Source organism: Mustela nivalis, assembly GCF_964662115.1.
Source record: "Mustela nivalis genome assembly, chromosome: 9".
Lineage (NCBI taxonomy): Eukaryota > Metazoa > Chordata > Mammalia > Carnivora > Mustelidae > Mustela > Mustela nivalis.
In genome coordinates this window covers 90610537-90636193 of record NC_139028.1, presented here as the reverse complement: position 1 = coordinate 90636193, position 25657 = coordinate 90610537, and the positions used below count along the sequence as shown (strand labels likewise).

General features: G+C 47.1%; 1 protein-coding gene across 5 annotated transcripts in view; it reads left to right on the top strand.

Moving 5' to 3' along the window:
• The window catches only part of WT1 (WT1 transcription factor), a 48533-nt gene extending 39763 nt beyond the window's left edge, over window positions 1-8770 (top strand). For 3 of the 5 annotated variants that reach the window (XM_082748925.1, XM_082748923.1, XM_082748927.1), the window contains 4 exons: window positions 273-423; window positions 4113-4202; window positions 4811-4903; window positions 7392-8770. In XM_082748925.1, coding sequence (XP_082605051.1) covers window positions 273-423; window positions 4113-4202; window positions 4811-4903; window positions 7392-7513 — 456 coding nt within the window. In that variant the 3' untranslated portion in view covers window positions 7514-8770. The remainder of the gene's footprint in view (window positions 1-272; window positions 424-4112; window positions 4203-4810; window positions 4904-7391) is intronic. The other 2 variants (XM_082748926.1, XM_082748924.1) reach the window with 1 other exon arrangement.
• Window positions 8771-25657: the final 16887 nt, after the last annotated feature.

Sequence of the window (25657 nt, the reverse complement as noted above, 5' to 3'; positions counted from 1 at the left end):
CTCTGGATCAGCAACCCCAAAAAGACCTCAAAGAAGTACCAGTTCTGGTTGATTCCTAGTAGTGATGTTGGCGTGCTGCACTGTAACATGGTCTGATCTGTCGTCCATTAGTGATGTCTGCTGTGGGCATCTGGAGTATGGATGGGAGCAGTTTTACGTCTTATAACCGTCATCCCGTCTTTGGGTATATTCTAAAGCTCACTTCTACCAGGACTGACATGAATGTTCACATGTGGCTTAAAGCCTCCATTTCTCTCATACTCTGCTTGTAGGATGTGCGACGTGTGCCTGGAGTTGCCCCAACTCTTGTCCGGTCGGCATCTGAGACCAGTGAGAAACGCCCCTTCATGTGTGCTTACCCGGGCTGCAATAAGAGATATTTTAAGCTGTCTCACTTACAGATGCACAGCCGGAAGCACACTGGTAAGTGTGTCCCCTGTCCAGCTTCATTTCCAGTGGCCGGTGGGCAAGGGGGATTCAAGAGCTCCTGCTCTTGGCTGTCCCACCGCTAAGGACACCAGAAATTTCTTGGATTGGCAATAGGCAGTGCTTTGAAAGATCTGACCAAGAAGATTAAAAAAGCTGCCAGGGGCATTTTCCAACCCGATGGTCTATCCTTTAATAAAGAATTTAGTAAACTGTCTTCAGGAATGACAGAGCAGAGTGGTGGAAAAAGAATTCTGCTGAACTAAAGAGGCTTAACTTGTGTTTGAATTCTGACTTCACAACCAACTGGTAAGACCTTGAGCAAGTTACTGAACTTCTCTTTGGACTTCCTTTTGTCTCATGGAAAATGGAGGTGGTAATGTCTGTCTTATTCCAATCTTAAGACTATATTTACTTTTTTTTTTTTAAGAGAGAGAGAGAGAACAAGCGGTGGAGGCAGAAGGACAGACGGTCTCCAGCAGACTCCACACTGAGTGTGAAGCCTGATGTGGGGCTCAATCTCATGACCTGAGATGATGATCTGAGCCGAAATTAAGAGTTGGACACTTAACTGACTGAGGCACCCTGGTGCCCAAAATCTAGATTAACTTTTATTCTATTTATTTATTTAATTTATTTTTTAAAAGATTTTATTTATTTATTTGACAGAGATCACAAGTAGGCAGAGAGGCAGGCAGAGAGAGAGAGGAGGAAGCAGGCTGCCTGCCAAGCAGCGAGCCCAATGTGGGGCTTGATCCCAGGACCCTGGGATCATGACCCCAACCGAAGGCAGAGGTTTCAATCTACTGAGCCACCCAGGTGTCCCTAGATTAACTTTTAAAATCAAATTAAATGCAAGATATTAACTATGAAGCACCTAGTATAGTCTCTATGTCAATAGGTCTGAATAAACAATAGTGTAACTACTAGAATACTATTAGCATCTCTAAAGAGAGAGGACCTATTCCGGGAGTTTGGTAATCGGAAAGTTTTGAGAGATTGATGAGCAAGGTCAGTAAGACTTAAAGAGAGATGGTCCCAGGCAAAACTGAACTGTTTAGGTTAGTAACAACTGACCAGATAGGAATGGGAAAATGGATTTGGAGGTTTAATTTTTGTTTTCAATCTTTAAAAAAATGATTTTTGGTGATGTGTTAAGGAAAATGGGATTTTCCCACAGGTTAAGGGATCTTAACTTCCTCTGGGAAAGAGAATTGGCCTTATCTGGTTGTTGGCTGCTACCTTGAGTATACCTTGCAGCTATTTCACAGAAGTTTGCTCTTTTCCTTGTGGGCACTGGACGGGAGTGTGGTTGGGTTACCACTGCAGGGAATACTGAGTGAGAAGCAGTGAGAAGCCAGGCTTTCCTACAGGGGAGCTGGCACTATTTTTTCCCATAACTGGAAAGACAGTTTTATTGTTACGGTTACCCTTACTATCTTGTTATTGATGCTTATTTTGCTCTGGGGAAGCTGAAGAAGAGATGAGCTGTATTCAGATCCCTTTGGATCATTGGATTTTGCTAAGTTGCTGTGTCTGGAGGATGCAGTTCTAGAACAAACCTGAGTATGCACTCAGTAGACCACAGGCTCCAAGGCTAAAGATGAGAGAACTACGGGCCTGTTACATTTCTACATGTTTCCCAAATGAGATCGTTTGAAAAGCATTTGTGAAGTCTATTAAGAAAATGATAAAGCAAAATTGTGGCTATAGAAATGCAAGGGAATACACTGGAGGCAATATGATTGTAGAAACCTTGACTGGGGAAGAGACACTTAGAAAAGCAGGGAGGGGGAGATGTGTGTGTGAGGGGGAAGCAGTGGGCAAGGTAGCCATGACCCCACACCCTCTGATGGCTTTAAGAAGCTCCTCTTTGCAGAAGACAAGGAGAGCAGCTTGTATTTAACAGTTCTGGAGCCCTTTTCTTGGAAGAATGCAAGCTTTTCTTATCTACACATGACAGTAGTAAGACTGTTGTATTAAGTATCTTTATATCAAATATTTTTTTATGTGCCAGACTCTGTACATGCATTCTTTCATTTAATCCCCACACACTGACCAGTTATCATGTGGGTAAAATATAGTGGAAGCAGAACCCACACTTGTGCCTTTTCACTGCAAGTCATAAACCCCCTTCTCAAAGAGGTGATAGTCTGTTTTGCAGCTAGGATTCACATATGAAAAAGAGAGTATGTGACAATGTGCTAAACCAGAGGCTGGAGTTGGCTGAGAAGATTTGCTGATTTGAGCCAAAGTCATCCCAGAAGGAGGAAGGGCTTGGACTTACTATCAAAGGGTCAGTAGGGTGCGGAAGAGGAAGCAAAGAAGGAGCAGAAGCAGAAAGGCACCAAAAAGAAAGTAGACTGAGTACGGTTGTTGAAGTATAAGGCACTGGGCCAGATATAAATACGAAGTGAAGGAGAGGTTTCTGCCCCCGGGATTTTCCAGCCCCTGAAGGAAGGTAGCCACAGACCCAGTCTACCAAGTTAGATGTTCTGTAATACGTTCTGTACCGAGGGAATGAAGGGCTTTTGAACTGATCATGAAATTTCCAAGAAGGCATCACAGAAGAAGCAGGTGGCATTGGCCAGGGACGTACCATAGACTTGCTGACAGGGAGAAATGTGGAGATAAGGACAACGGGCATTTGGGGTAAGCATAGTGCAAGGCAGATTTAGGGAATGTTGAGCTCTGGTATAGCAGGAATAGAGATTAATCAGGGGAACAGAGGATATGAGGCCAGACAGGCAACGCGGGAATGCCTTTTAACAGAAAGAACAGCTGGTCCTGGGATGGTTTGCTCTCATCCCAGAACACTGGTGACTCAGAATTCTCATAAGAAGGTGGGAAGGCCCAATGGGGTCACTCAGTGCACTCATGGAGCTTTGTTCCCAGTATTTGGCTGAACTTTCTCTAGCAAGGACAGGGGTGGGGTTTCTCCCTTCAGAGGCAGAAGTTTGTGCAATCCCACTACTGACTTCTCTCGGATAAAGGAATACCGAAGCCTTTCTAGATACTTCGGTTCCTGGTTTCACTTGAGTGTCTCACAAGCATGGAGCTGTTTAGGCTTGATCCAGGAATGAGAAGTCAGTAGCAGAGAACACCAAATCTTTAGACCATAAAACATAAAACATTTATTACCTGGGGCCAGCTCCAAGGCATACCCATTCCAGAATTTTGCCTCCAACTCAGTTGAAGAGTTAAGACGTCTTTGGTTTATTATTTTTCTAAAGATTCTCTACCAGTATTTCTCGAGCAGTGCTTGTGTGCTTGGCACTGGGCAATGAAGCCCTTTATGGGGCTGGCCTGGTTCAAGCTACTCATGAATCCTTCAAAGCTGTGAGACTAGTAGCCCCCTTTTTCAATAAGGAAATGGTTCTTCACCCAGACCTTGAAATGGCAGAGCTGGTTGGGAACCTAGTGTCCGACATCAGAACCTGAGCGCCCGTCCACTTACAACTCAGAGATGAGGGACCTATCCTCATTCAACTCATCCTCCACTCTCCACTCACTGTCCAGGAGCCTGTGTGCAGGAAGACCTTGAGCCTCACATAGCAGCACCCTACCGCAGTCAACTAGAGTGCCTTTGGTTCTTGGGGATCCCTCAGTCCCAGCAGGAAAGGTTGCCTTTCTTGAGATCCCCATTTCCAGCAGCATTTTCAAATGGATTATGTGTCTTCCCCAAGGTGAGAAACCATACCAGTGTGACTTCAAGGACTGTGAACGCAGGTTTTCTCGTTCAGACCAGCTCAAAAGACACCAAAGGAGACACACAGGTTTGTAGGCTCCCTTCTTGTTGCTGGTAGTATGTTCTCTTGGGTTGCCGTTGATTTTGTGATTCTCTTTATTGTTGAATATAGATGTGAGAGGGTTAGCCATTTGCTTAGCTTTTCCCAATAATTATGTCCCCCTCTCCCACCGCTGGAGATTTTCCTTTTCTTAAGAAGGAAAAAAAAAAAAAGATGAAGAAACATCCCACGTTTCTTCTCCTGCAGACCACAGAACAGTGGACTCCCACTAGCCATTTCCTGATGATATGCTGAATAGCAGTGAACCACAGGGTGGTGGAGAGCACGATCAATTTATAGTGTGTGATTCACTTTTTCAGTCTTGGACACAGCCGAGACTCTAGTGGGAAGCTGGACATTTGTGCTTAAGGGTTAGCAGCTCCCCAGACAGAAGCAGCTCTTCAGGGATTACATTACGGAATCAGGTGGTCCATGCCAGGCCTGGGGTGCGGGGGACATCTGAGAGAGATGCAGACATCATCACAGGGGGCTGGAAAGGCCCGTCTCCTCCGGCCACCTCCAGGAAGCTGGCCCCGGGGGCCTCCTTATGCTCCCACATTGTTAGGGCTGCGGCTAGACCTTCTCTGTCCATTTAGGTGTGAAACCATTCCAGTGTAAAACTTGTCAGCGAAAGTTCTCCCGGTCTGACCACCTGAAGACCCACACCAGGACTCATACAGGTAAAACAAGTGCGTAAACTTTTCTTCACATTTATTTTTCATTATTTTTTTTTTTTAAAATAAGGTTGAATGAAGTTGTTTGTATTGGGAGAGATGGGAAAAGATGAGTGTAGAAGTTCTGAGCAGGTGTAGCAAGAGAAAGAACAGTGCAGGGCTCTCTTTAACTAATAACATTGTTTCAGAAGGGATGGGGCTGGGAACTACAGAGCAGAAGGGAGAAATGAAAAGAACACTCCTTTACTGTGTGTCCAGAAAGAAAGAAGGAGAGGAGCTAGGTCCCCACTGTTCCTAGTTTGCTGCATTACACGGTGTCGCTCCATTTGATAAGATCATCAACTTTACAGAAAAATAACAGAAATTCTTGCAAGCCAAATAGTTACTCTCTAGAGAGCTCACATTTCATGACGCTATTTTCAGAGACCTGAATCCTTGCTGGGCTAAAAGTTAATGTCCCAGGAGCAGACATGGTTTCTGCCAAACGCATATCAGCATGTGGATATTATTCCCTCTTTACTAGTGTCGAGAGGGGAACAGGGCTTTTATTCACTGGTCGCTGAAACTTTTTGCTTTTCCACAAGCTTGGTGTGATTCCTAATGAAAATAGCACCACCTTTGCTGTGTATTTTCTAGCTTCGGAAGGAGGGTCAAGGCTTAGGGTTATCTCGCTGTATCTTTGCAACATCTTTGTAAGAAGAGGAGGGTAGGCATGTTTTATCCCCATTTTTCAGATGAGGAGACTGAGGCCCGTAGTGATGAAATGACTTGTCTACAGTCCCAAAGCTAGTAAGTAGCAATCCCAATTCCTTCTGCTCCCAGCCCACCACGTCCCATAGCTTTCTTTTTTGGAGAAAGAGTGTAGGTTCGTCTCACAGCCCAGGGAGGGTAGGAATCAGAAAGAGAGCCAAGGTCAGCAAAGCTGAGTGCCATTGAGAGACCGAGGAGAGTGAAGACCAACGAGAGAAAGGGTTGGGCTTTGTCCATTAGAACATGACCTTTGACAGCGTGGCTGGAGGTTGGGGTGCATAGCCAAGGGTCAGATCAGGAAGAGCAGAGGGATAGTTGAGTGGAAGATGAAGGAAAACATGAGGTTGTGAGCCCCCACGCAGTGGCAGATTCTCAGCCCCAATAGGCTGCACTTATAAACCTGTGCCCGCCCCAAAGTTGATGGGACAGGCCTCTCTTTTGCCCTTCTCAGGTGCCTCTCGTGTTTCTTCTTTTTCTTAGTCCTGAGCTCATAATTTGGTGAGAAAATTATCATTCCTTATATCCCGGCCCCCTCCTCCTGTAACCCTGTGTCTATAGGCATATGTGCAAAATGACCCATGCCACTGGCAGACTGTTTTACCCTATTTTGATCAGCCCCCAGTTCTGACCCTGGGACAGTGCCTCCCCTGGGACATTGCTCCCTGCTTTTGCCAACCAGTAGTTCTCAGAGGAGCTAAAGTGGGACCAATGATATCCTGGGAAGTTCTCCTTGGTTTGACAGAGATTGGCTTCTGAGGGATTTTTACTTGGGAAAAAGACACACATAGCTCTATCTCCATTAGGGCCAGGCCTGGGAGGGGGGATCCTGCCAAGCGCATGGGCTTAGGAACAGACAGGCCTGGGGGATTAAAGCCCTGTTTGGGTCTGCCCTTGCTAGTGGTCTAGCTTCAGCTCCAGAGTGGGGATACTAATGCTTGTCTTGCAGAGCTGTTGTAAGGGATACGTGAAATAAAGTATACAGAAGAGTCCAAGCACAAGGCTGGGCATATATTAGGCATTTCATAAATGCTGATTATCCTCCCTGTCCAGAATGAGGCTTGGAAGGAACTTCTGAGAGCTCCTTAGGTGGGGAGGTCTCGATCTTTCGGCAGGCTCGTTAAAAATCTTAAAACTATGCCTCGACTAGAACAGGGATTATGCTCTGAGGAACAATTGAAGGTAAAGGAAGCAAACACCCTGCCAAGTGGTATCAGCAACTTATTTTAAAATACACAGCCCATCCAGAATATCGACACAGACAGAGATAGGCAAGCTACAGTCCCAGCTCTACTACAGGAGGGCGACCAATCAGTAATACCCAGGGTCAGGAACCTGAGCTCCTGCAGCCCAGTGAAGCTGGATTCCCTGGGAAGACAGTGGAGGGGAAACATCTATGCAATTCACAAAACGGTCTAAGAGCAAAGGTTGAAACAAATGTTTTCCCCCTCGATTACATATGAATTGCCCATTTTGATTAACTAGACTCTTTCCTTTCCTGTCATTTCCCCAGTCCTCTGACTTAATAATATTTCATGCTTTCGACAGTCATTTAATCCTGAAGGGTCCAGAGGTGCTGCCATTCCAAGGATGCCCATGAAATGAGCCCGATTTGTTAGTCTAGGGAAAGAACTGGCTGGGGAGGGGGGTGGGGTCAGGGGTGAGTGCCTTGGGATGATTTAACTCAGGCCTTTGTGTTGAACTTGTGCCCAGTCTCTCCACTGCAAGTGTCTCTGACCGGCAATTGTATCAACAGGTGAAAAGCCCTTCAGCTGTCGGTGGCCCAGTTGTCAGAAAAAGTTTGCCCGCTCAGACGAATTAGTCCGCCATCACAACATGCACCAGAGAAACATGACCAAACTCCAGCTGGCGCTTTGAGGGGGTCCGACCGGGGGACATGCCTGTGTCCCAGGCAGGACGGTGTGTGAACTCCTTTCAAATCTGACTTTAAAATTCCTCCTCACTCACCTCTCTAAGAAGGAAATGGCCGGTGGTCTTCTTCAACCAGCTTCCAAGACAAGATGGCTGTGCTGCTGGATCCCGCCAGGTTTGCCCCAGGCCGCTGGGCTCTGCTTGGCTGGCTTTTCCAGAGACCCTGGAGAAGTGGCTGACAAGGTCCACTTAGTTCAAAGCCCATCTCCGCCATTTGGTCTGGGTTTTCCACTGGGAGAAGAGCCATTGTTGGTAACGTCCCCCCCCGCCCCCTCTTCTCCTTTTACGTTCCTTTTCACTAGGAATGGAGTCACTGTACTATTTTCCATCATAGAATATGGGGCATGTGTATGTGTCTGCTAATGTAAACTTTGTCATGGTTTCCACTTACTAACAGCCAGAAATAAATCAGAGAGCAAGGCACCGGGGCTGAGCCCCGTCTGACATTCCGGAGGCTAGGCAGGCCGCTAACCTGGACAGCGCGATGTACTGCTCCCAGGCCTCTGAAAAGACATGTGTGTTTCAAGCAGCCTAAGAAAGAATCAGAACTAACCAGTACCTCTGTAGAGAAATCAAAAAGAATCTTCCCTTTGAGCTAATTCAATGTTAACATTTGCACAATGCTGTTAAGAAGCTGTGCTTGGAGATCTGAGATTTGGGGTTTATTTTTGACTTTTTGGAGTTATAATCACATTCCTCTTCAGAGATGTACATCTCTCCTCACACAAAGGAAGTGGAATTCATTTTTATCATCTGGGGTGTCCTTAGAATGTACAGACCATGTTGGGTATGTGGCTTCAAGTTGTAAAAATTAAGTGATTCTAGAAGAAAATTGGGCTGGTCCAGCATCCCCACTGATAAGACTATTGTTAAGTAACTTTGAGTCTAAGAGTGTATGTGGCAAGATGAGACTTACTAGTGTGAGGAAATCCATTGTTTAAAGGTGGTTGAGTGTGTGTGTGCGTGTGTGTGTCTGTGCATGTGTGCTAAAGGAGGGTGTTTATTATTTACTGTTGCTTGAAATTATTGTGTAAATGTATATATCTGATCATGATTTGCTCTTTGACAACTAAACTTAGGAAATGTGTAAATGTTAGATGCATCACTGTTTTGGTGTTGATCTTACAACGTATCAATGATAACACTAAAAATGTAACCTGCATTTTTCACTTCACTCTCAATTAAAGTCTATTCAAAAGGAAAGTGGCAAGATTGTATCCGCTGCATTGTGTTCAAAATCTTAAGAAGGGTTGAGACTGTCTTAAACAGGTAAGAAGATGATATGGGACATCAAAGGTCACTGGTATAGTCTATTCACATCCTGGCTACTCTCTGTTTCTCTCTGTTGAACCCCAGGAGGCAGTTATCCGTCCTGGAAGCAGCCAGCCCCCCCCCCCCAGGTGATGGTGCTCGTGCTGTGGTCAGATGCCTTTATGGAGGGCTTGGTGAATTTAATCAGGCTATCCTTGTATCCCTAACAAGTGATACAAGATTCCAGGTCAGCGAATGAGACTAGGGATGCTAATGATGACTGGGCTCTGTCTGGAAAGTTCACAGGTACATACGGCAGTCGGGAGGCCAGAGGCTGAACACCTTGAACACCTAGCACAACTGAGTTGCCATCTGTGGTTGTTAGAAATCACCTCGGCAGGTGGAAAAGTGCTTAGACTTTCCAGGGCAGCCGAGTGTAAACGCAAAGGTCTACATTATGTATAAACTATAAACTCTTTTTCTGGTTCTGGTGTATGGTCTCTGAGCTGTAAATAAGGAGGTTGACTTGGTGGTGCCACTCCCAGCTCCAGTAGCTTGGAATGCGCCTGCACCCAGGTTTCACATCTTCCTCCATAGTGTACCCCGAGCAGACGGCCGCTCTGCCACGGAGACTCTCTCCAGCAGCTCAGAGTTCGGGCCGTCTAAAAGTCAGGTCCTGAGGCCCCCTCTTCGTTTGCATCTGGCTCTTGCATCATTGTTAATTATAGCTAGTATGGTGACTCATTTGTATCAGCCAGTTTTATCTTTTCCTGCCAGAAGACAGCATTTCTCTGGAGAAGCTCAGGACAAGCATGGCCAACGTCAGCAAGTCAGAGCGAGCCAGGTCTCACAACGACAGCAAAGCCGCATTGTCTCAACCGCAGGAGGAAGACCAGAGATTCTCACACTGCCCTAGCAGTTTAACAGGCGACAGCTAAGGTCACGACCAACCTGGGTTCAAATCCTAAATCCCTAGTTTCCTCTTCGGCAAGGTAGGAACAAAAGATTCCCCTGCTTCCTAGGATTGTTGTAAAGATTAAATTTAAAAAGAAAGAGAAGAAGGAAGAAAGAGGAAGGGAAGGGAAGGGAATGAAAAGAGAAGAGAAAAGAAAAAAGAAAAGATCCAGGACAAAGCAAAGGCTTAAGAAGCATTACCTAGGAAACGAATTAGATAAGAACTCACCTGCTAATTTCCTTTAGCTCTCTGCCCTGGGGATGTTTCCTGGCATTGTCCAGCCATCTTCATTGGTCAGCCCTGCAAAATAACAAATCCAGGACGCCTGGGTAGCTCAGTAGGTTAAAGCCTCTGCCTTCAGCTTGGGTCATGATCTCAGGGTCCTGGGATCGAGCCCCGATTTGGGCTCTCTTTTCAGCGGGGAGCCTGCTTCTTCCCCTCTTTCTCTGCCTACTTGTGATCTCTGCCTGTCAAATAAATAAATAAATAAATAAATAATCTTTTTTTTAAGATTTTATTTATTTATTTGTCAGAAAGAGAGCGAGCGAGAGCGAGCACAGGCAGACAGAGTGGCAGAGTCAGAGGGAGAAGCAGGATCCCTGCGGAGCAAGGAGCCCGATGTGGGACTTGATCCCAGAACGCTGGGATCATGACCTGAGCCGAAGGCAGCTGCTTAACCAACTGAGCCACCCAGGCGTCCCAATAAATAAATAATCTTAAAAAAAAAAAAAAAAAGATAAATCCATTTTCCTATACCCCCAAGCAGAGGTGAGGTTTGCAGCAAGAGGGCTCTTGCCGGCATCCGCACAGAGACGACATCTGCTCGCTCTGTGTCTTCTGTGAGGCTCTGGGTGGCAGTGAGTGTGTGCCTCACACACACGAGACTTACGGAGCTGAGCCTCAGTCAATCATCAGGGTGAAAGTCGGGGAAAGTTGGTCGGGGGAGCTCTCTGTACCTCCAGTGAGGTTGTGTTTGGTTCGTGTGTCAAAATGTGCATTTTCCCCTCTTGCTTGACTAGAGTGTCTAGTTCAGAATATGGTTTAATGTCTTTGACAGCCCCCTTCCCCTTTGCTGGATTACTCAGACTGTTGCAGTCCTCTGTAGCCCCCTCATGTCTGAACTTGTGTTGCATTCTAAGTCTGTAACAATAAATCGTAACTTCCGTGGGTGTAGTGCTTTCCCATCTAGGATGATCTGCAAGGTCAACGGGTCAAGTGTCATTGCCACTTTACAAACGAGAAGCTGAGGCAGGACTTGGTCTTGGTATCCTATACCCACCAATCAGGCTCAGTGATGTAGACTCGCACTCCCTCCACTGTTTCAGATCGGTGAAACGGTCTTCCCAGCCGGACGGTGAGCCTCTGGAGAGGAGCGGATCTGCCTCTCCTGGGTTACTTAGAGGAAGGCCTTCCTAACCTTCAGTGACCATGGGCATCACGTGAGGGATCGCCAAGGGGCGTACTCAGCTTTGGAAGCCCTGGGGCAGGGCCTGAGAGTCTGCATTTCTTACAAGCTCCCAGCTGGGCCGTAAACTGCCCTTTCCACAGCAAGGACCTAGAGAGTGGGCTCAATAAATCCTTGCTGAAAGGTGACTGGTGAGATTTGCTCTTGACAGTCCTGGGGCCACACTGAACCTGTCTAGCCCAGAGAGGGAGCAGCCAGGGAAGACAGCCCCAGGACTGTGCTGTGGTGGCCTGTGGAGCTGTGGGTAGGGACGCTCATACTACAGGTGTTACCCCGGTGGATCCGGGAGAACCCATGGGGAGTTCTGGTTTCCAGCCTGGTCTCCCCATCCTCTGTTGGTGACTTGCCACAAGCAGGGAGGCCTCCCTGGGCGAGACGAAGTGTGCTACGGATCCAGCACTTATGCCTCTCATGGTCCACGTTGCCAAAGCAGCCCTCAACCTCCCTGACACCCACAACTTGGAATTCTGTGGCTTTGGAGAGAACTGACTCCCCGTGAGCCAGCAGCCTTGCTGACAGGCAGGAATTCCCCATGTCCTGCTCCTACCAAGAACCACTTGCTTGGCACCTTGGGTGCCAGTGGGCAAAGGCAGTGGGTTCTAGAACCCTCTCCTCCCTGCCAGGTGCTTGCATTTCTGGTCTTGGACCAACAGGTGTGTCCAGGAGAGATTGTGTGTGTGTGTGTGTGTGCTCTCTCACCTGGGGGCATTTTTCTTCAAAGCCTCACTGCTGGCTGTGTGGCTACTAAGAATTTCTCACAGGTAAATGCTTAGGACAGTAAGGGAAAGCAAGCTTCCACAGGAAGGAAGACAGATCCCTAAGAAAATTCGAAGGTGTTGGCCCTTTTCATTTAGGTCTTTGCTTCTAATGACCGTGTTATGTGTCAAGGGATTAAAATCTCTGCAAAGCATAATAAGCAAGTTTAAATGCTCATGATGATGAAGATCACACCTGGTCTGGTTTCTTGCACTGAGAAAGCAGCTGCTTCAGGGGAGGGCGCCGGGCTTTTCTCCATTTTTCAAGAGAAACCCTGATTCTGTTAGTTCTTGAACTGGCCTTGAGAAGGAATGAGAGAGCCAGACATTAGAGGAAGGGGCCGGTGGGTTTCCAGCCCAGCCAGCAGACAGCCCTGTCTACTCAAGTCCTGAATAAGGCCGGTTTTCAGAGACAGAGGAGAGCAAACTCAAGACCCAGGGCTCTGGAGACTCCCTTGCCTTTAGTCCCAGACTGAAAACCAGCCGGGTATGAGGGGAAGCCTCAGACAGATCGCAGATGTAAGCAGCGGAGGCAGACCAAATCAGCACATGCGAGCTGAAGAGATAACAAGATATTTTTATGGAGCAGGGGAGGACGGAAGGCTGGGCCAGGGGAGATGGGGCCGAGATAAATGCGCAGGGTGGGTTGCTTGAAACAAGCAGCTTTTCCCCTCGCAGCGTCCCAGGGGCTTTGGGGATGTTGACACCGGGTAAGAAGGATTGCCTGACACGGCAAGGATTCTGAGGGCCACTGAGGAGGCAGCTGGACTCGGGAGAAAGGGGGAAGGAGGGATGGCAAGAGGGAGACAGACAGCTCTGGCAAGAAGGATGAGACGGATGAGGGATGAAGTGTGGATGTCAGGGAGGTCTGACAGGAAGAGGGGGCTTCTGTCTGACAGGGCCTGACCCCCACGTGAACCGGCGCCAGCACTGTGAACACGCACCCGGGGCTCTCCCACGTCGGAGATGCTCAAGTGCCAACAGGCAAGTGATCCTAACAGGGGCCATTTATTGGTCCTTCGTGTGTGGATGGAGCCAGGAGTTCTCCTGAGAACATTCCCATTTTACAGGTGAAGAAACAGGTTCCAAGAAGTACGTCCTACGAGGTAATATACAACCGGCTTATATAACCGGCTTGTACATGGCAGAGTTGAGATTCTCACTCGACTCTGACTCTTAGCCCCTTCCTTGTATCCTGTTTATCCTTCCGTCCCCACACCCGTTGGCCCCACAAACCTGAGGAGCAACCCCAATGCCTTGCCCGCTTGTTCGTTTGGATACTGGGAACGTTTGTCCGGTGTGGGGAGAAAGGATATGCTTGATCGGCGTGGTGGTCTCTCCCCACATTGCCGAGTTCTTTTGTAAAATATGTTTTCATTCAGTATTTTATATTAAATACCGGAACTTAAGAAATGACATAGCATAATGTGAGCCGGACAGTGATAAAAGGGGAAAATTGAGAAACACATTTAAAAGTTCAAGGTCAATGAGTACTTTTAAAAAGCAGCATCCTGCTTTCCCAAGGAGCTGAACGTCAGAGGGAATGGGCTGAGGAGGAAGCTGTTGGTTTCTGGCGATGGTGGGGGAGGGGGAGTCCTGTGGATGTGTCTCGTACATAGGACTGTCCCCACATCTCAGCAGGCAGCCTCCATGTTTCTAAGATGTCATTGGGTCCTTACTATCCAAATGAAGAGGGCCTGGGACACTGTCACAGATGCCTCTTGGACCAATTTTTCTGAGGTCTAAAAATATAATGACCCATGTCCCTGGCCTCAATTTGGGCACAGCTTTCCTTCCAGCCTCAACCCTAGCAAACCTCTCCCCTAGCCAGAGAGGAAGGGCATGGTGATGCTTGGTCAGAGTTTGTGGAGATCTTATGGGGGAAGATAATCAAGTGGGGCTGCGTGATAAAGATGTCTTTGAATTCACTGTGTGGATAGCCAAAATTCATTCTGAGGAAGTCTCCTGATGCTGCCTTCTGGAGACAAGCTGCCACCACTTTTTGACAGGGACCCTGAGCCCTCAGAAGAGGCAGCTGAAGAGATGTGAATTTTGAAAGACTCCTACATTCCCTAGGTGTTCTAGCAACATCCAACACTAGTGGCAAGACAGAATGGTTCTGTTTGCTGATCCAGCCACTCACCTCTGATGAGAGCAGCCCAGAAAGACCCAGAGCAGAGGATGAGGGCCGCTGAAGCAGACCGTGGGGTGAACATGTCCTCCAGTAGGCAGGAACACTCCAGCAGCATGACACAGCCACTAAGAGCACAGGCTCTGCCTTCACACCTGTGAGACATCAAACACCTGAACCTCCTGCAGGTTTGCCAGAAGATGGAAGGAGACCTTGCAGGTGCTTAGCCCAACTACCCTCAGTCAGAAGCAGCCAGGTCTCTGGCTGTTCATCAAACGGGCTCTAGGGTACCCCCTCCAGCAAGTTATGGTTCCGCCCCACTGCACAGAAGGGGGGGGCTGCCCTGGAGGAAGCTGGCCAAATTCCTCTTGTCTCACACAATTGTCTCCATTTTCCTTGTGTGATCCACGAAACTCAGGAGGTTGAAGGGACTGGTGTTGTACTTCCCCACCTGTCAGTCACCTCAGAGAGGAGGGTGTGGGCAGGTGGGACCGGGCAGGACCTACCCTCATCAAGGGTCCTGTGGCATCCTTTGTATAAAGGTCCTCTCTGAACCCATCAAAGTGCCTTCTGCAGGTTCAGCTTCCCAAATGAAAGGGGGAAAGTATTCAGAAGACTTCAGCGCAGGTGTGCGTGGGCAAGTGCGACAGTATCAAGGAATTGGGAACTCTATAGGTTTGCAGGCCAGTGGGGGCCTCAGAGACAACTTGCCATCTAAGTTGATGGCTGCATTGCCTGGTAGGTGCCCCAGATGAGCAGAGCAGTAGCTCAAATAACCAAAATCATCAGTGATTAAAAAGCTCTGGAACTGGGTTCTGGGATGAATTTATGGCGTGTGTGCGTGTTTAATCCATAATGGTAGATTCAGCTCTCAAATTATGGTCATCTCCATGATGCTACCAAACCTGGATGAAATGGGGCACCTGGGTGGCTCAGTCGGTTAAGTATCTGACGTTTCAGCTCAGGTCATGATCTCGGGGTTCTGGGATTGAGCCCCAGGTTAGGCTCCAGGCTCAGTGGGGAGTCTGCTTGAGATTTTCTCTCTCCCTCTCCCTCTGCTCCTCCCCCGCTTGTGTGCGCGCGCTCTCTCTCTCTCAAATAAAATCCACACATGCACAAAAACCTGGATGAAACTGAAAAATTTACTCATTTCTCTGACCATCCACTGCCAAATCGCAAGAAACTTCCTTTCATTTTGCCCCTTTTCCTCCACACTTGTCCTTTTAGGCTCTGTGAATAGATGACACATGGTTTCATTCCCCAGATCTGTCACTTACCAGCTCTGTGACTCTGGACAGGTTGACTTAACCTTTTCTTTGTTCATCTGTAAGATGGGACTATAGCATTGCCTTTATAGGACAGTTGGATGGGTTACATGGGGCCAAGCACCCGTGTGGTGCTCGGCCCATAGTAGGAACTTAATATACAGCAGCGTTTGCTCTTGTTTTATCTTTGATACCGTGGGCACCCCCTGGGTATCTGGCTATCGGTCTGGCTTGGCGTGCTGGGGGAAACCTCTTGGCTTTTCTCGGCACTGCCTCCCGGTTGGAAATTAAGAAGGGGGCCAGAATGATGGCTAGACGGGCCAGTATAGACAGGGCACTCAGTCCCGGGTGAGTCTCAGCCCTTGTCTTGCTGCAGGCATTCCTGCCTACAGCTCCAGAAGATGGAATGCAAACACCAGGCGAGTTCGGTACCATGCCCCAGACTGCCAGGATGCACTCCCAGAAGCAGATATGTGCAGGCTTCCCTCCCCACCCCACGCCCCCCACCCCCTGGCGCCCCCCACCTCCCATCAGAAGAACTCATTAGGACAGTCTGTGATAGGGTGCTGAAACCGGAGGCTCGTTCAGGCGGGCCATGCATGGGGAAGTCTCGTCCCTGCTGAGCCTCTACAGCTGATAAAGGCAGCCTCTGCTGGCAGATTTCATTTTTCACCCGGCCATCTGCATCCAGTCAAGGGTAGCTTGTCTTTCCGAAAAACCTCCTCATCAGCGTCAACCCTGCACAACCTCTCCCCTGGGTTAGCCGCCACTCCTGGTGCCCTGGCGGGGCGCGGGGACGGTGTGGTGTCAACGAACCAACCAGCGTCGCCAGACGGTGCCCAGAAGCAATGACATGGACGGGCTGTTTCTATGGCGGATGCCCTGCTGCTTTTCACCAGGCCGAGTTATTGCCGAGTTAGCGCTGTGTTAGCTGCTCTAGAAATCTCCAAAGCAGTGTTTTCATTTTCTTCACTTTATCATTGCTGGGATGCACGATTATCACCTGCGCATGGAGAGAACGTTGCTACTCTCTCCTGTCACTCTTCTTCCTTTCTCTCTTGCCCTTCACCTTTCCATTCCTTCCTTCCACTTCCCTCTGGCAGGTTGGAAGTTCCCAGTTTGAGATCGTCGGTCTGAGGTCACCCTGCCCTCTGATGCTGGGCTTCTCATGGCAGTCCCGAGGGGACACCCTGCACGACACTCCCCTGCAGTGGGTCCCTATAGAAGCCTCTTAGGTTTGAGGAGAGGGTACTTCAGAGAAGGACCAACTTTGAGCCTCAAAGCCCCCTACCTTTTTTTTTTTTTTTTTGGTTCACCCTGGGTATTCCCAGACTATCCCTTCAGAGCTGGGATGGGCCACTGTCACCCAATGACTATCGTTAGAACAGCTCTCATGGACCTTCTGGAGAAACAGACATTCTATGCAGGCTGAGGAGTCCTGTCACTCACTGCCGAATATGAAACCGGAAAGAAGTTTATAATTTTATTCACTTAGCAAACATATATCGTGAGCCTTCTATGTGTCTGACCCCTAGTTCAGAGATGAAGCAAGCATGGCCTTCTCCCCAAGAGCCTCATGGTCTAGTGGGAGAAGCAGGAACTTAAACAGATGGTGCAAGCGTGGGGGTAAAGATCAAGCATGAGCTTTGCTTAAAGAGCTTTGGGAAGGTTTAACAGAGTGTTTTTCAGCCTGGTCTTAAAGGATGCATAGGAGTTTCTGAGAAGGAAGAGAAGGGAAGAGCATTCCAGGTTCCAGGCAGAAGGAACTGCAAAAATTAAAAAGATAGGGAATATCTTAGTATACCTAAAGTCGTAGTGGGTGGGGGGGGGAGCAACTGGGCCATTGTCCCAAAAACTGCTGCTTTCTCAAGATGGCGCACCCTTGGATCTGGTTACACAGTGGTGTGTAGAGCTGGCTTCCACTGGCTTGTGAGCCAGGAGTAAATATTTAGAATTTTGTTGGGGCACCTGGGTGGCTCTGTTAGTTAAGCATCCAACTCTTGACCTCAGCTCTGTTCTTGATCTCAGGGTCGAGTTAAAGCCCTGCATTGGGCTCCATGCTGGGTGTGGAACCTACTTTAAAAAAAAAAAAAAAAAGATTAGACTTTTGCAAGACAGTTGTTAAAACATTAGTCGCTTGGGTTGGGAGTATTTATACCATAGAAACTGGCAGGTGCTACAAAGCGGAACTGCTTTTGCTCATTTGTTTTCTGGAGAGCCATCTTACAGCACCAAGTGTGTTTGTCCTCGGTTCAGTTATTCCCTTTTCCCAGGAAGGCCCCACTTTGGTTCTTTGTAAGCGTCTGGCCTTCAAAGACGGGGTCAAAGACAAGTAGAACAGCACTCTGCTTCTCTCTGTTTAGAAGAGGGCTTGGTGTGTGCAGGCCTTGTGCCTGCCTCATACCATATTCTTTGGCTTCCTCCCATGGGCCTATTCTAAAGCCTCACTGGGGCCCAACCTAAAGTCAGCCCTGATGGGATCGTGGTTTCAGCCCCGGGTTCCTCCCTCCGGGTGCAGCCACCCTTGCCCAGAAATAGCTCAGACCCACGCAGGAGATCGCAGCTCAGCCAGTGTCAAGGAAGGACCGACTTTTTAAAGAAACACTTTTTTTCTTTCTTTGCACCAAAAGGACCAGTTATTTCATTGATGGTGGACACAGCCTTGGCCTTGATAAGTCTATGTATGATTGCTCAGGGCCTGAAATCTCTGCCTCCCAAATGTCCTCCCACTGCAGCTTGATAGAAGGGGCAAAACAAAACATGTTCCCAATGCGGCTTAGCTGCTGGCTGGTAGTATGTACAAGTGTGTACAAGTTTCTTTACCTCTCTGAACCTCACTGTCCTCATCTGCGTAATGGGAATAGCAAGCTCACCTCCTGTGGTTGCTGGAAGGACTTAACTCGACCATGTGCGTAAAGGACCCGGCTGTGCCATTTCGTCTCTTTCCTCCACTTCAGCTCTCACCACCGCCCGACTACTTCCACCCACTGCCTTATCGTCAGTTAGCTAGCGGAGTCTGATGCTTACTTTTTCTTGTTTAAATCAATGATGGCTCTAATTTCACATTTCTTCTGCTGGACCCTATTTGGAGCGTATTCCTTAGGTTGGGAAAAAATCAGTGACCCTTCTGGGGAGAGAACTCGTGGCTATGGCTTTATTACTTCCAGGTTCAAACCCCTCTGAACCTGTAAATGTGAGCTTTTCTAGGTTTAATTAATTAATTAATTAATGTTTTAAAAGATTTTATTTATTTATTTGACAGAGAGAGATCACAAGCAAGCGGTGGGGGCGGGGGAAGCAGGCTCCCCACTATGCGGGGCTCTATCCCAGAACCCTGAGATCATGACCCTAGCCAAAGGCAGAGGCTTAACCCACTGAGCCACTTAGGCGCCCCATAGGTTTATTCATTTAATTTTAGAGATTTTATTTATTAGAGAGAGAGAGAGAGGGAGGGAGAAGCAGGCTCCCTGCTCAGCAGGGAGCCTGATGTGGGGCTCGATCCCAGGACCCTGGGATCATGACCTGAGCTGAAGGCAGATGCTTAACCGACTAAGCCACCCAGGCGCCCCTACCTTATGGGTTTATAGTGCGAATCAAATGAGACAATGCATTTAAGGCGGTTTGTGGTTTGGCAGGTGCCCTGTGAGCCGCCAGTGATGGGTTTCCCTGCCAGGGTTTCACTTGCTACGACTAAATGGAGTTGAAAGAATCATAGAACTGGAAGGAAGCTTAGAATCTAGTTCTTTCATTTACAACGACTTGAAGGGCCACAGAATGAGCGGCAAAGCCAGGACTCAAATCTAGGGATCCTAATTCACAGGTCAGAGTTCACCATGTCTCATCAGCAGGAAATGGTTAATCCTCACACAGGATTTTTTTTCCCTACTGAAGTTGGAAGACCAGAACAACCCTCAAGGAAGATCATTAATATTGGGATTTGTTATTTTGAGGCTAATTAGGACTCACATTGCTGTGATCCCCAAGGGAGAAACTGTAAGAGGAGCCTGGGGCCTCATTTCCAGGAATATGGAAGCTGTTACATGTTCCCTCTGAGTGCCCCAGTGGGGACCTGCGCCCCTGATTGCTGAATGGACATACATCATCCAGAAACCTGGATGCTCTGAGCCAAATAAGAGTACAGGCAAGACCCTCAAACTGGGATTTTAGTTGTCTCTTTAGGGAAATGAGGCATTTTATCAGATTAAGAGAAAACTGGGAAAATTGGCAAAAATCAAATATCAGCCTCATAATAAGTGTATTTGGGAAAGATATTGACCACATGTAATATGCGTGAAAGTGATTTTTAAATACAATTTCTTTTTCTTTTTTCTTTTTCTTCATGTTTATATTGGCCCTTCATTTGAGATGACCATTGACATTCATCACTGTTGAAAACCTTCCTCTAGGAGCTGGCCTTTTTTTTTTTTTTTCTTTTGCATTTTTGGCCCCCGTTTTAGTCTGAATACTCAAGACATAAAAGCATGGGAAAGGAGGGCCGAGGGGAGGTCAGCCCATCTCTCTCCCCCATGTGATGTCTTTACACCAATCCCTAGTTAGTTCAGCAGAGGGGTGAAAATCGAAGGCTTTGGAACCACAGGGCCTGGGTTTGTGTCCAGCTCTGCTGCATTCCTCACATGTTCCAAGGAAGTCATTTCACCTCTGCTCATCGCATTCTCTTATCTCTAAGAAGGAAATAATAGTACTACTTGCCTGTATCAGTCTGGGTCCAAGCAGGAGGCAGAAACCACACAGTGATTTGAACAGAGGTGGTTTAATCTAAAGAAGTATTAAGCATGGAGAGGTCAATAACTAGAAAGATGTGAAGAGAATTCTAGAGGGTACACCAGAGTTGAGGGAAGGTACCCAAGGGAAGGACGATCTTGGGGTGGGGAGGCCTTCCTTGAGGCTGGGGTTCAGACTCAGTTGGAGGTCGCAGCCCACCAGATGGCAGAGACGTTTGCTGGGCTGTTTGGCCCAGAGCTGGTATACAGTGGCCAGGGATAGGTGAGCCCAGGTAGGTGGGCAAAGGGAAGTAGGATGCTGGGAGTCTGCTTCCTGACTGGTAACACTTGGCCCAGGATTTGTGGTGTCGGTGTTGGGAGGGCCATAAGAGACCATCCTCCAGGACACAGACAAACCTGGTCTGGTGGGCAGGTGCATAGGAGAGCTGGGGAGTCTCAGGGAGGCCTGAGGTGTTTGCAGCAGGAAAGACACAGCGAGGTGGTCACTGGGCTCTGGGCAGGGACTGTGAGGCTGCTGAGGGACTGGGTACCCTGGGCAGAGCAGAGCACCCCTGGATGGCCCCCACATGGGGAGGGGTGAAATGCCTGGAGCCAGCAGAAGCCAAGGAGCACAGCACAACCAGGAAGAGACGCTTCTTCCTCCCATCACGTTCCTCCATTGCCCTCTACTGACAGAGTTTCACACAGTGGTCACGGTGAAGAAGACAGGCTCAGAGTCCCGTCAGTCATTGCAAGGCAGGTACTGAAGGGTGAGTTTGGAGCGGAGCGGCAATACACTGACTGACTGGCACACGGGTTCAAAGAGTTTTTTGAGGGACAAAATGAAAGAGGCACAGAGGGTCCCTATCACAATGCCTGGTAAATGGAATCTGTTCACTTGATTCCTGCTGGGGGGTATCAATCCACATTTCCCAAAATGTGTACCAAGTTCTTCAACTCCATTGTTAAAGAGAAGCCAGCTCAGAAGAACAGCTTGAATAACCAATAAAAGCTCCAGCCGAAAGCCATCCCAGAGGCCAGAGGCTTTGGATGGTGAGAATTAGCAGGTAAAACCTTTAGATCTGCTCTCTGGGCACCTGCAGCCTGGGCGCCCTGGGATAGGACTGCCCCTGCCCCCCATCCACCAAGATTTATGGTGAGGCTGGGGTGCTCACCAACAAGGCCACCTGTTTGTGTCCTTATACCCTCTCCCCGCCTCTGTCATGGCTTCCTGATGGTTCTTTCCCACATTTCCCTGCACGCAAGCGACTCCATTGGGTCCCCAAATCTTGTGAATGGTTTCATTAAAAGAGACTTTAGAGGCCACCTGAACTGACTTCATTTGCCTGATGAGGCACAGAAAGGTAAAGTAGATTTTCCCAAGTCATTCAGCTCCAGGCAAGACAGTGACTAGAATGCCGGTCTTCTGAGTGTGAGGCCCGTGTTTTATAACCGCAGATGGCGTTTCCAAAGGTGTGTCAATATAGGGGAGTGTATCGGCTTGGATGGTGGCCCCCCAAAATCGTGTCCTCCCTGGAATCGCAGAATATGACTTTATTTGAAAATAGCCTCATGGCGGAGGTAAAGTTTGTTAAGACGAGGTTATACTGGAGTAGGTGGGTCCTTAACCCAATAGGACTCCTGTGCTCATCAGAAGAGAAGGAAAAAAAAAAAAGAGAGAGAGAAGAAGAAAAGATGGAGACAGAGACAGAGACACAGAACAGAGATTGGAGTCATGACAATCCAAAGGACGTGAAGCATTGCTGGCATCCGTGAGAAGCTAGGAGACAGGCATGAACAGATGCTCCCTCTGAGCCCCCAACCGGTCCTTCTGGCACTTTCATTTCAGACTTCTGGCCTCCTGAACTGTGAGATAAATTTCTTTTGTTTTAAGCCCCTCCATGGTGGGAACCTTAATCCCATGTTCAAAGACGAACGTCCAGTGGTTTTGTGTGTCAGGAGATACCGCGCCTGGTGGATACCTGCAGTTGCTTGTCACATTTCACAGAAAACTTTATCTCAAGTCGTCAGTCTTGCCATCAGGATTTACCGGGCGTCTGTCCTCCATCCATCCTTTTGCTCTGGGATGAAGGAGATGCTGAAGCATAGAGAGGTGGAGAAATTTGCCAGGTCCTAAGGCCGGTGAGCGGTCTGATGGCATTGGGAGCTGTTCTCTTTGCATCCCAAGCCACTGCTCTTTCTACGGCACCATAAATAATCCTTTTTATTATACAAGTTCTTCCAAAATATCAGAGGTGGGCCTGTTAACTGAGGCTATTCTATGAATTGAATTTGGTTTTGATCTTTAAATGGAGAAGGACACAGCCCCACCTTGACCCTGCTTCCCCTACCACCAAAAATTTCAACTAATTTTACATGGGAAAAGATGCAAAAGCGGTATATCAAATTGTGTCTGTGAGAATAAACAACACATATGAAAAGAATTGTCCGCTATGGTAATACGAAATTTAATCTAGGAATAGAAGATGTAATTTGTAGAAACTATCAACAGTTTCCTATTTAACAAGAAAAATAAATATCTTCATAAATTCAAATGCCTTAATAAAGAGTCTATCATTTTCCTGGGTCATACTTAAAAATTTAATAGGAAGACTTTCTTGACACAGGCACATACACACATACTTACACTTGCAGATTAATCTCAACAATTGAGATGCCATTTCACATTTGCTAGAACAGTGAAAAAAACCCTAACAACGCCAAATACTGACAGAGATGTGGAACATCTGGAATTCTCATACACTGCTAGTAAGAGTTTAAAATGGTAAAGTCATTTTGGAAAACTTTTTGGAAGTTCCTCATAAAGTTAAATATACACCTATCCTCTGACCCAACAATTCACCCCTTAGTATCCACTCAAAAGAAATGAAAACATGTATCACCAGTAAGAATTACACGAGAATGTTTATATCACCTATAATCACAATAGTGAAAAACTAGAAACAACGCAAATGTCCATCGACAGGAAGATGAGTCAATAAATGGTGGCAAATTCATATAAGGGAATATTAGTCAGCAATAAAAAGGAATGAATCACTAATCAATGCAACCATCCAGATGAATCTCAACAGTAATTTGAGTAAAAGAAACCAGACACAAGAGAGAACATACTGAATGATTCCTTTTTTTTTTTTAAAGATTTTTTTTTTTTTTTTTGACAGAGACACAGTGAGAGAGGGAACACAAGCAGAGGGAGTAGGAGAGGGAGAAGCAGGCTCCCCGCAGAGCAGGGAGCCCAATGCGGGGCTCGATCCCAGGACTCTGAGATCATAACAGGACCCTGGGATCATGACCTGAGCTGAAGGCAGACGCTTAATGACTGAGTCCCCCAGGCACCCCTGAATGATTCCTTTTATATGAAGCTCAAGAAAAGGCAAAATAACTCGATGGTGATAGAAACCAGAACCGAGGTTGTCTATGGAGAGAGGAGATTAGCTGGAGGAGGGCATAAGGGAATTTTCTAGAGTGATGGAAATGTTCTGTATCTTGATCAAGGTTTCGATGACTTACTTGTATACATTTATCAAAAAATCATCAAATTTTCCCTTAAAAATCTGTACATTTCATTGATTTTGCTCCAGTTAAAAAAAAACCCTCGTGTCTGCGTCATTATCCTTAAGGAGGAGGAAGGGAATAGAACATTGGTAATAGGGTCAGTAAATAAAACAAGAAGAGAAAAATGTTAAAAATTGTTGAGTTTAGTGTTGAGTACAGGGTGGTTTAGTATCCCTGTCTCTCTACCTTTGTGCATGTTGAAACTTTCCACAAGAAAAAGTTTTTTTTTTTTTTAATTAAATACAAAACCCAAGCCATCCTTAGTGTAGAAGGACCAAAGCAATTCTTCTTGAAAATGAAAGCAGACAATGCTATGATCTCAGTTTCACAGGGATTAGGATCTCCTGGCAAGATCCATTCGCACGGCACCTTAAGAAGAATTGCAAAACCAATCTGTCAACTCTAATAGACCAAGTTCTCTTAAATGTTACACTTAAAGTCCCAAACATGTACTGAAATCTTAACACAAAAATGTTAATATTTTTGCTTGTTTATTTGATTCCCTTGCCATCTCTAGGCTTCTGTATGAAAACTCCTCCAGGTTTCAGAATTAAGGAAATTTTACCACCTGAAGAAACAACTTCATTACCCGCAAACATTTTTGGAGTTCCCTTTGGTAGGGTTGATAAGAATCTGGATGCTGACTACGGAACTGTCCACTGGACTGATGGGATTCACCGAGCTTTATACCTCCGGTCCTGTATCTCAGTGTCCTCCCCATGCAAGTTACAATTCCCAACTGTTCTCTGTACACACAGAATTCTGCACACCTCCCAGCCAGCTACTTCATCACTTGACTGGATTTCACATTTCTATGATGCTTGAGATATTTAAATGTCTCTGCTCTAGTTTGAAAGACCTTTAAACTTGGTAGAATCCTTCATTCTTTGAATATTTTTCCAGTCTTGGAGCCCAGCAACACGTAGAATCCATGAAAACAACAACCAACTGGATTCTGGATATTTCTCATTGCATTGCCTGACCTCAAACTCACAACTTCGAAAGTTATCCTGGTGACAGTGAAGGCAAGCCAGGAATTTGAAATGCTGTAACTATTTAGAGGTTAATGGTCCTTGAATTCCATTTTTCTCTTACGAAGTTGCTACTTTCATAATGGTAATACTTAAAGGAAATAAATTGCCTCCGGTAGCTCATAGATCATACAGTTTTTCCTTGTACCAAATGGTACTTTTGCCCGGAAAAATTAATTCCTCTCTCTGAGGGGCAAGTACTAATTAATTGCTCTCTGTGAGGGGGACATATGAATATTAAACTACTGGGAGAAATTGTCTCAGTCTTCTTACAAGTGTGCCCAGATGTGCAGACAGAGCTCCCTTTGATGGCAATGCTGGGTCGAAATCAGAGCTAAGAGGAGAATCAACTCACGGCTGCCACTGCTGATGTTGCTCCTCCCTCCCCCCCATTAAAAACCAACCAGCCTGGACTTCATCTTAGTGATCAGCCTGAGGAGTTTCCCTTCCGATTCCTCCAGGGACCATTGTGCACTCAGGGTAGTTTTGTTTTCTCTGTACTTGGTTAATGCTAATTGATGCCCCAACTTCAGCGGGCAAACTGTCTACCTTTTCTCTCTTCATCGATGGCTCTGAGAGTGAGAGCATGGACATACGTGCAGCGGCAGAATCACCCTGGTCCCTGCTCTCCCCGCATTTACTTGCTTTCCTTTTGTCCCCATCCCCTGCCCCCAGTGGCTCTCAGGGCATGGTTTACTGAAGCACAGCCCAGAACTGGATATAAAAGTAATAATACTAATCCTCACATTTACTGAGCATGTACTTTGTGCCAGCCACTGGGCTAAATGCACTCCGTGGACATTTCATTTACTCTTCACACGGACACAATGACATCTCTGTAGCCAACTGCTTCCCAGGCATCTCCACTTGATTCTCCCACAGGTACCAGCAAGTCAGCATGTTTAAAATGGAACCCATCATTTTCTTCCTCAAGCCTCCT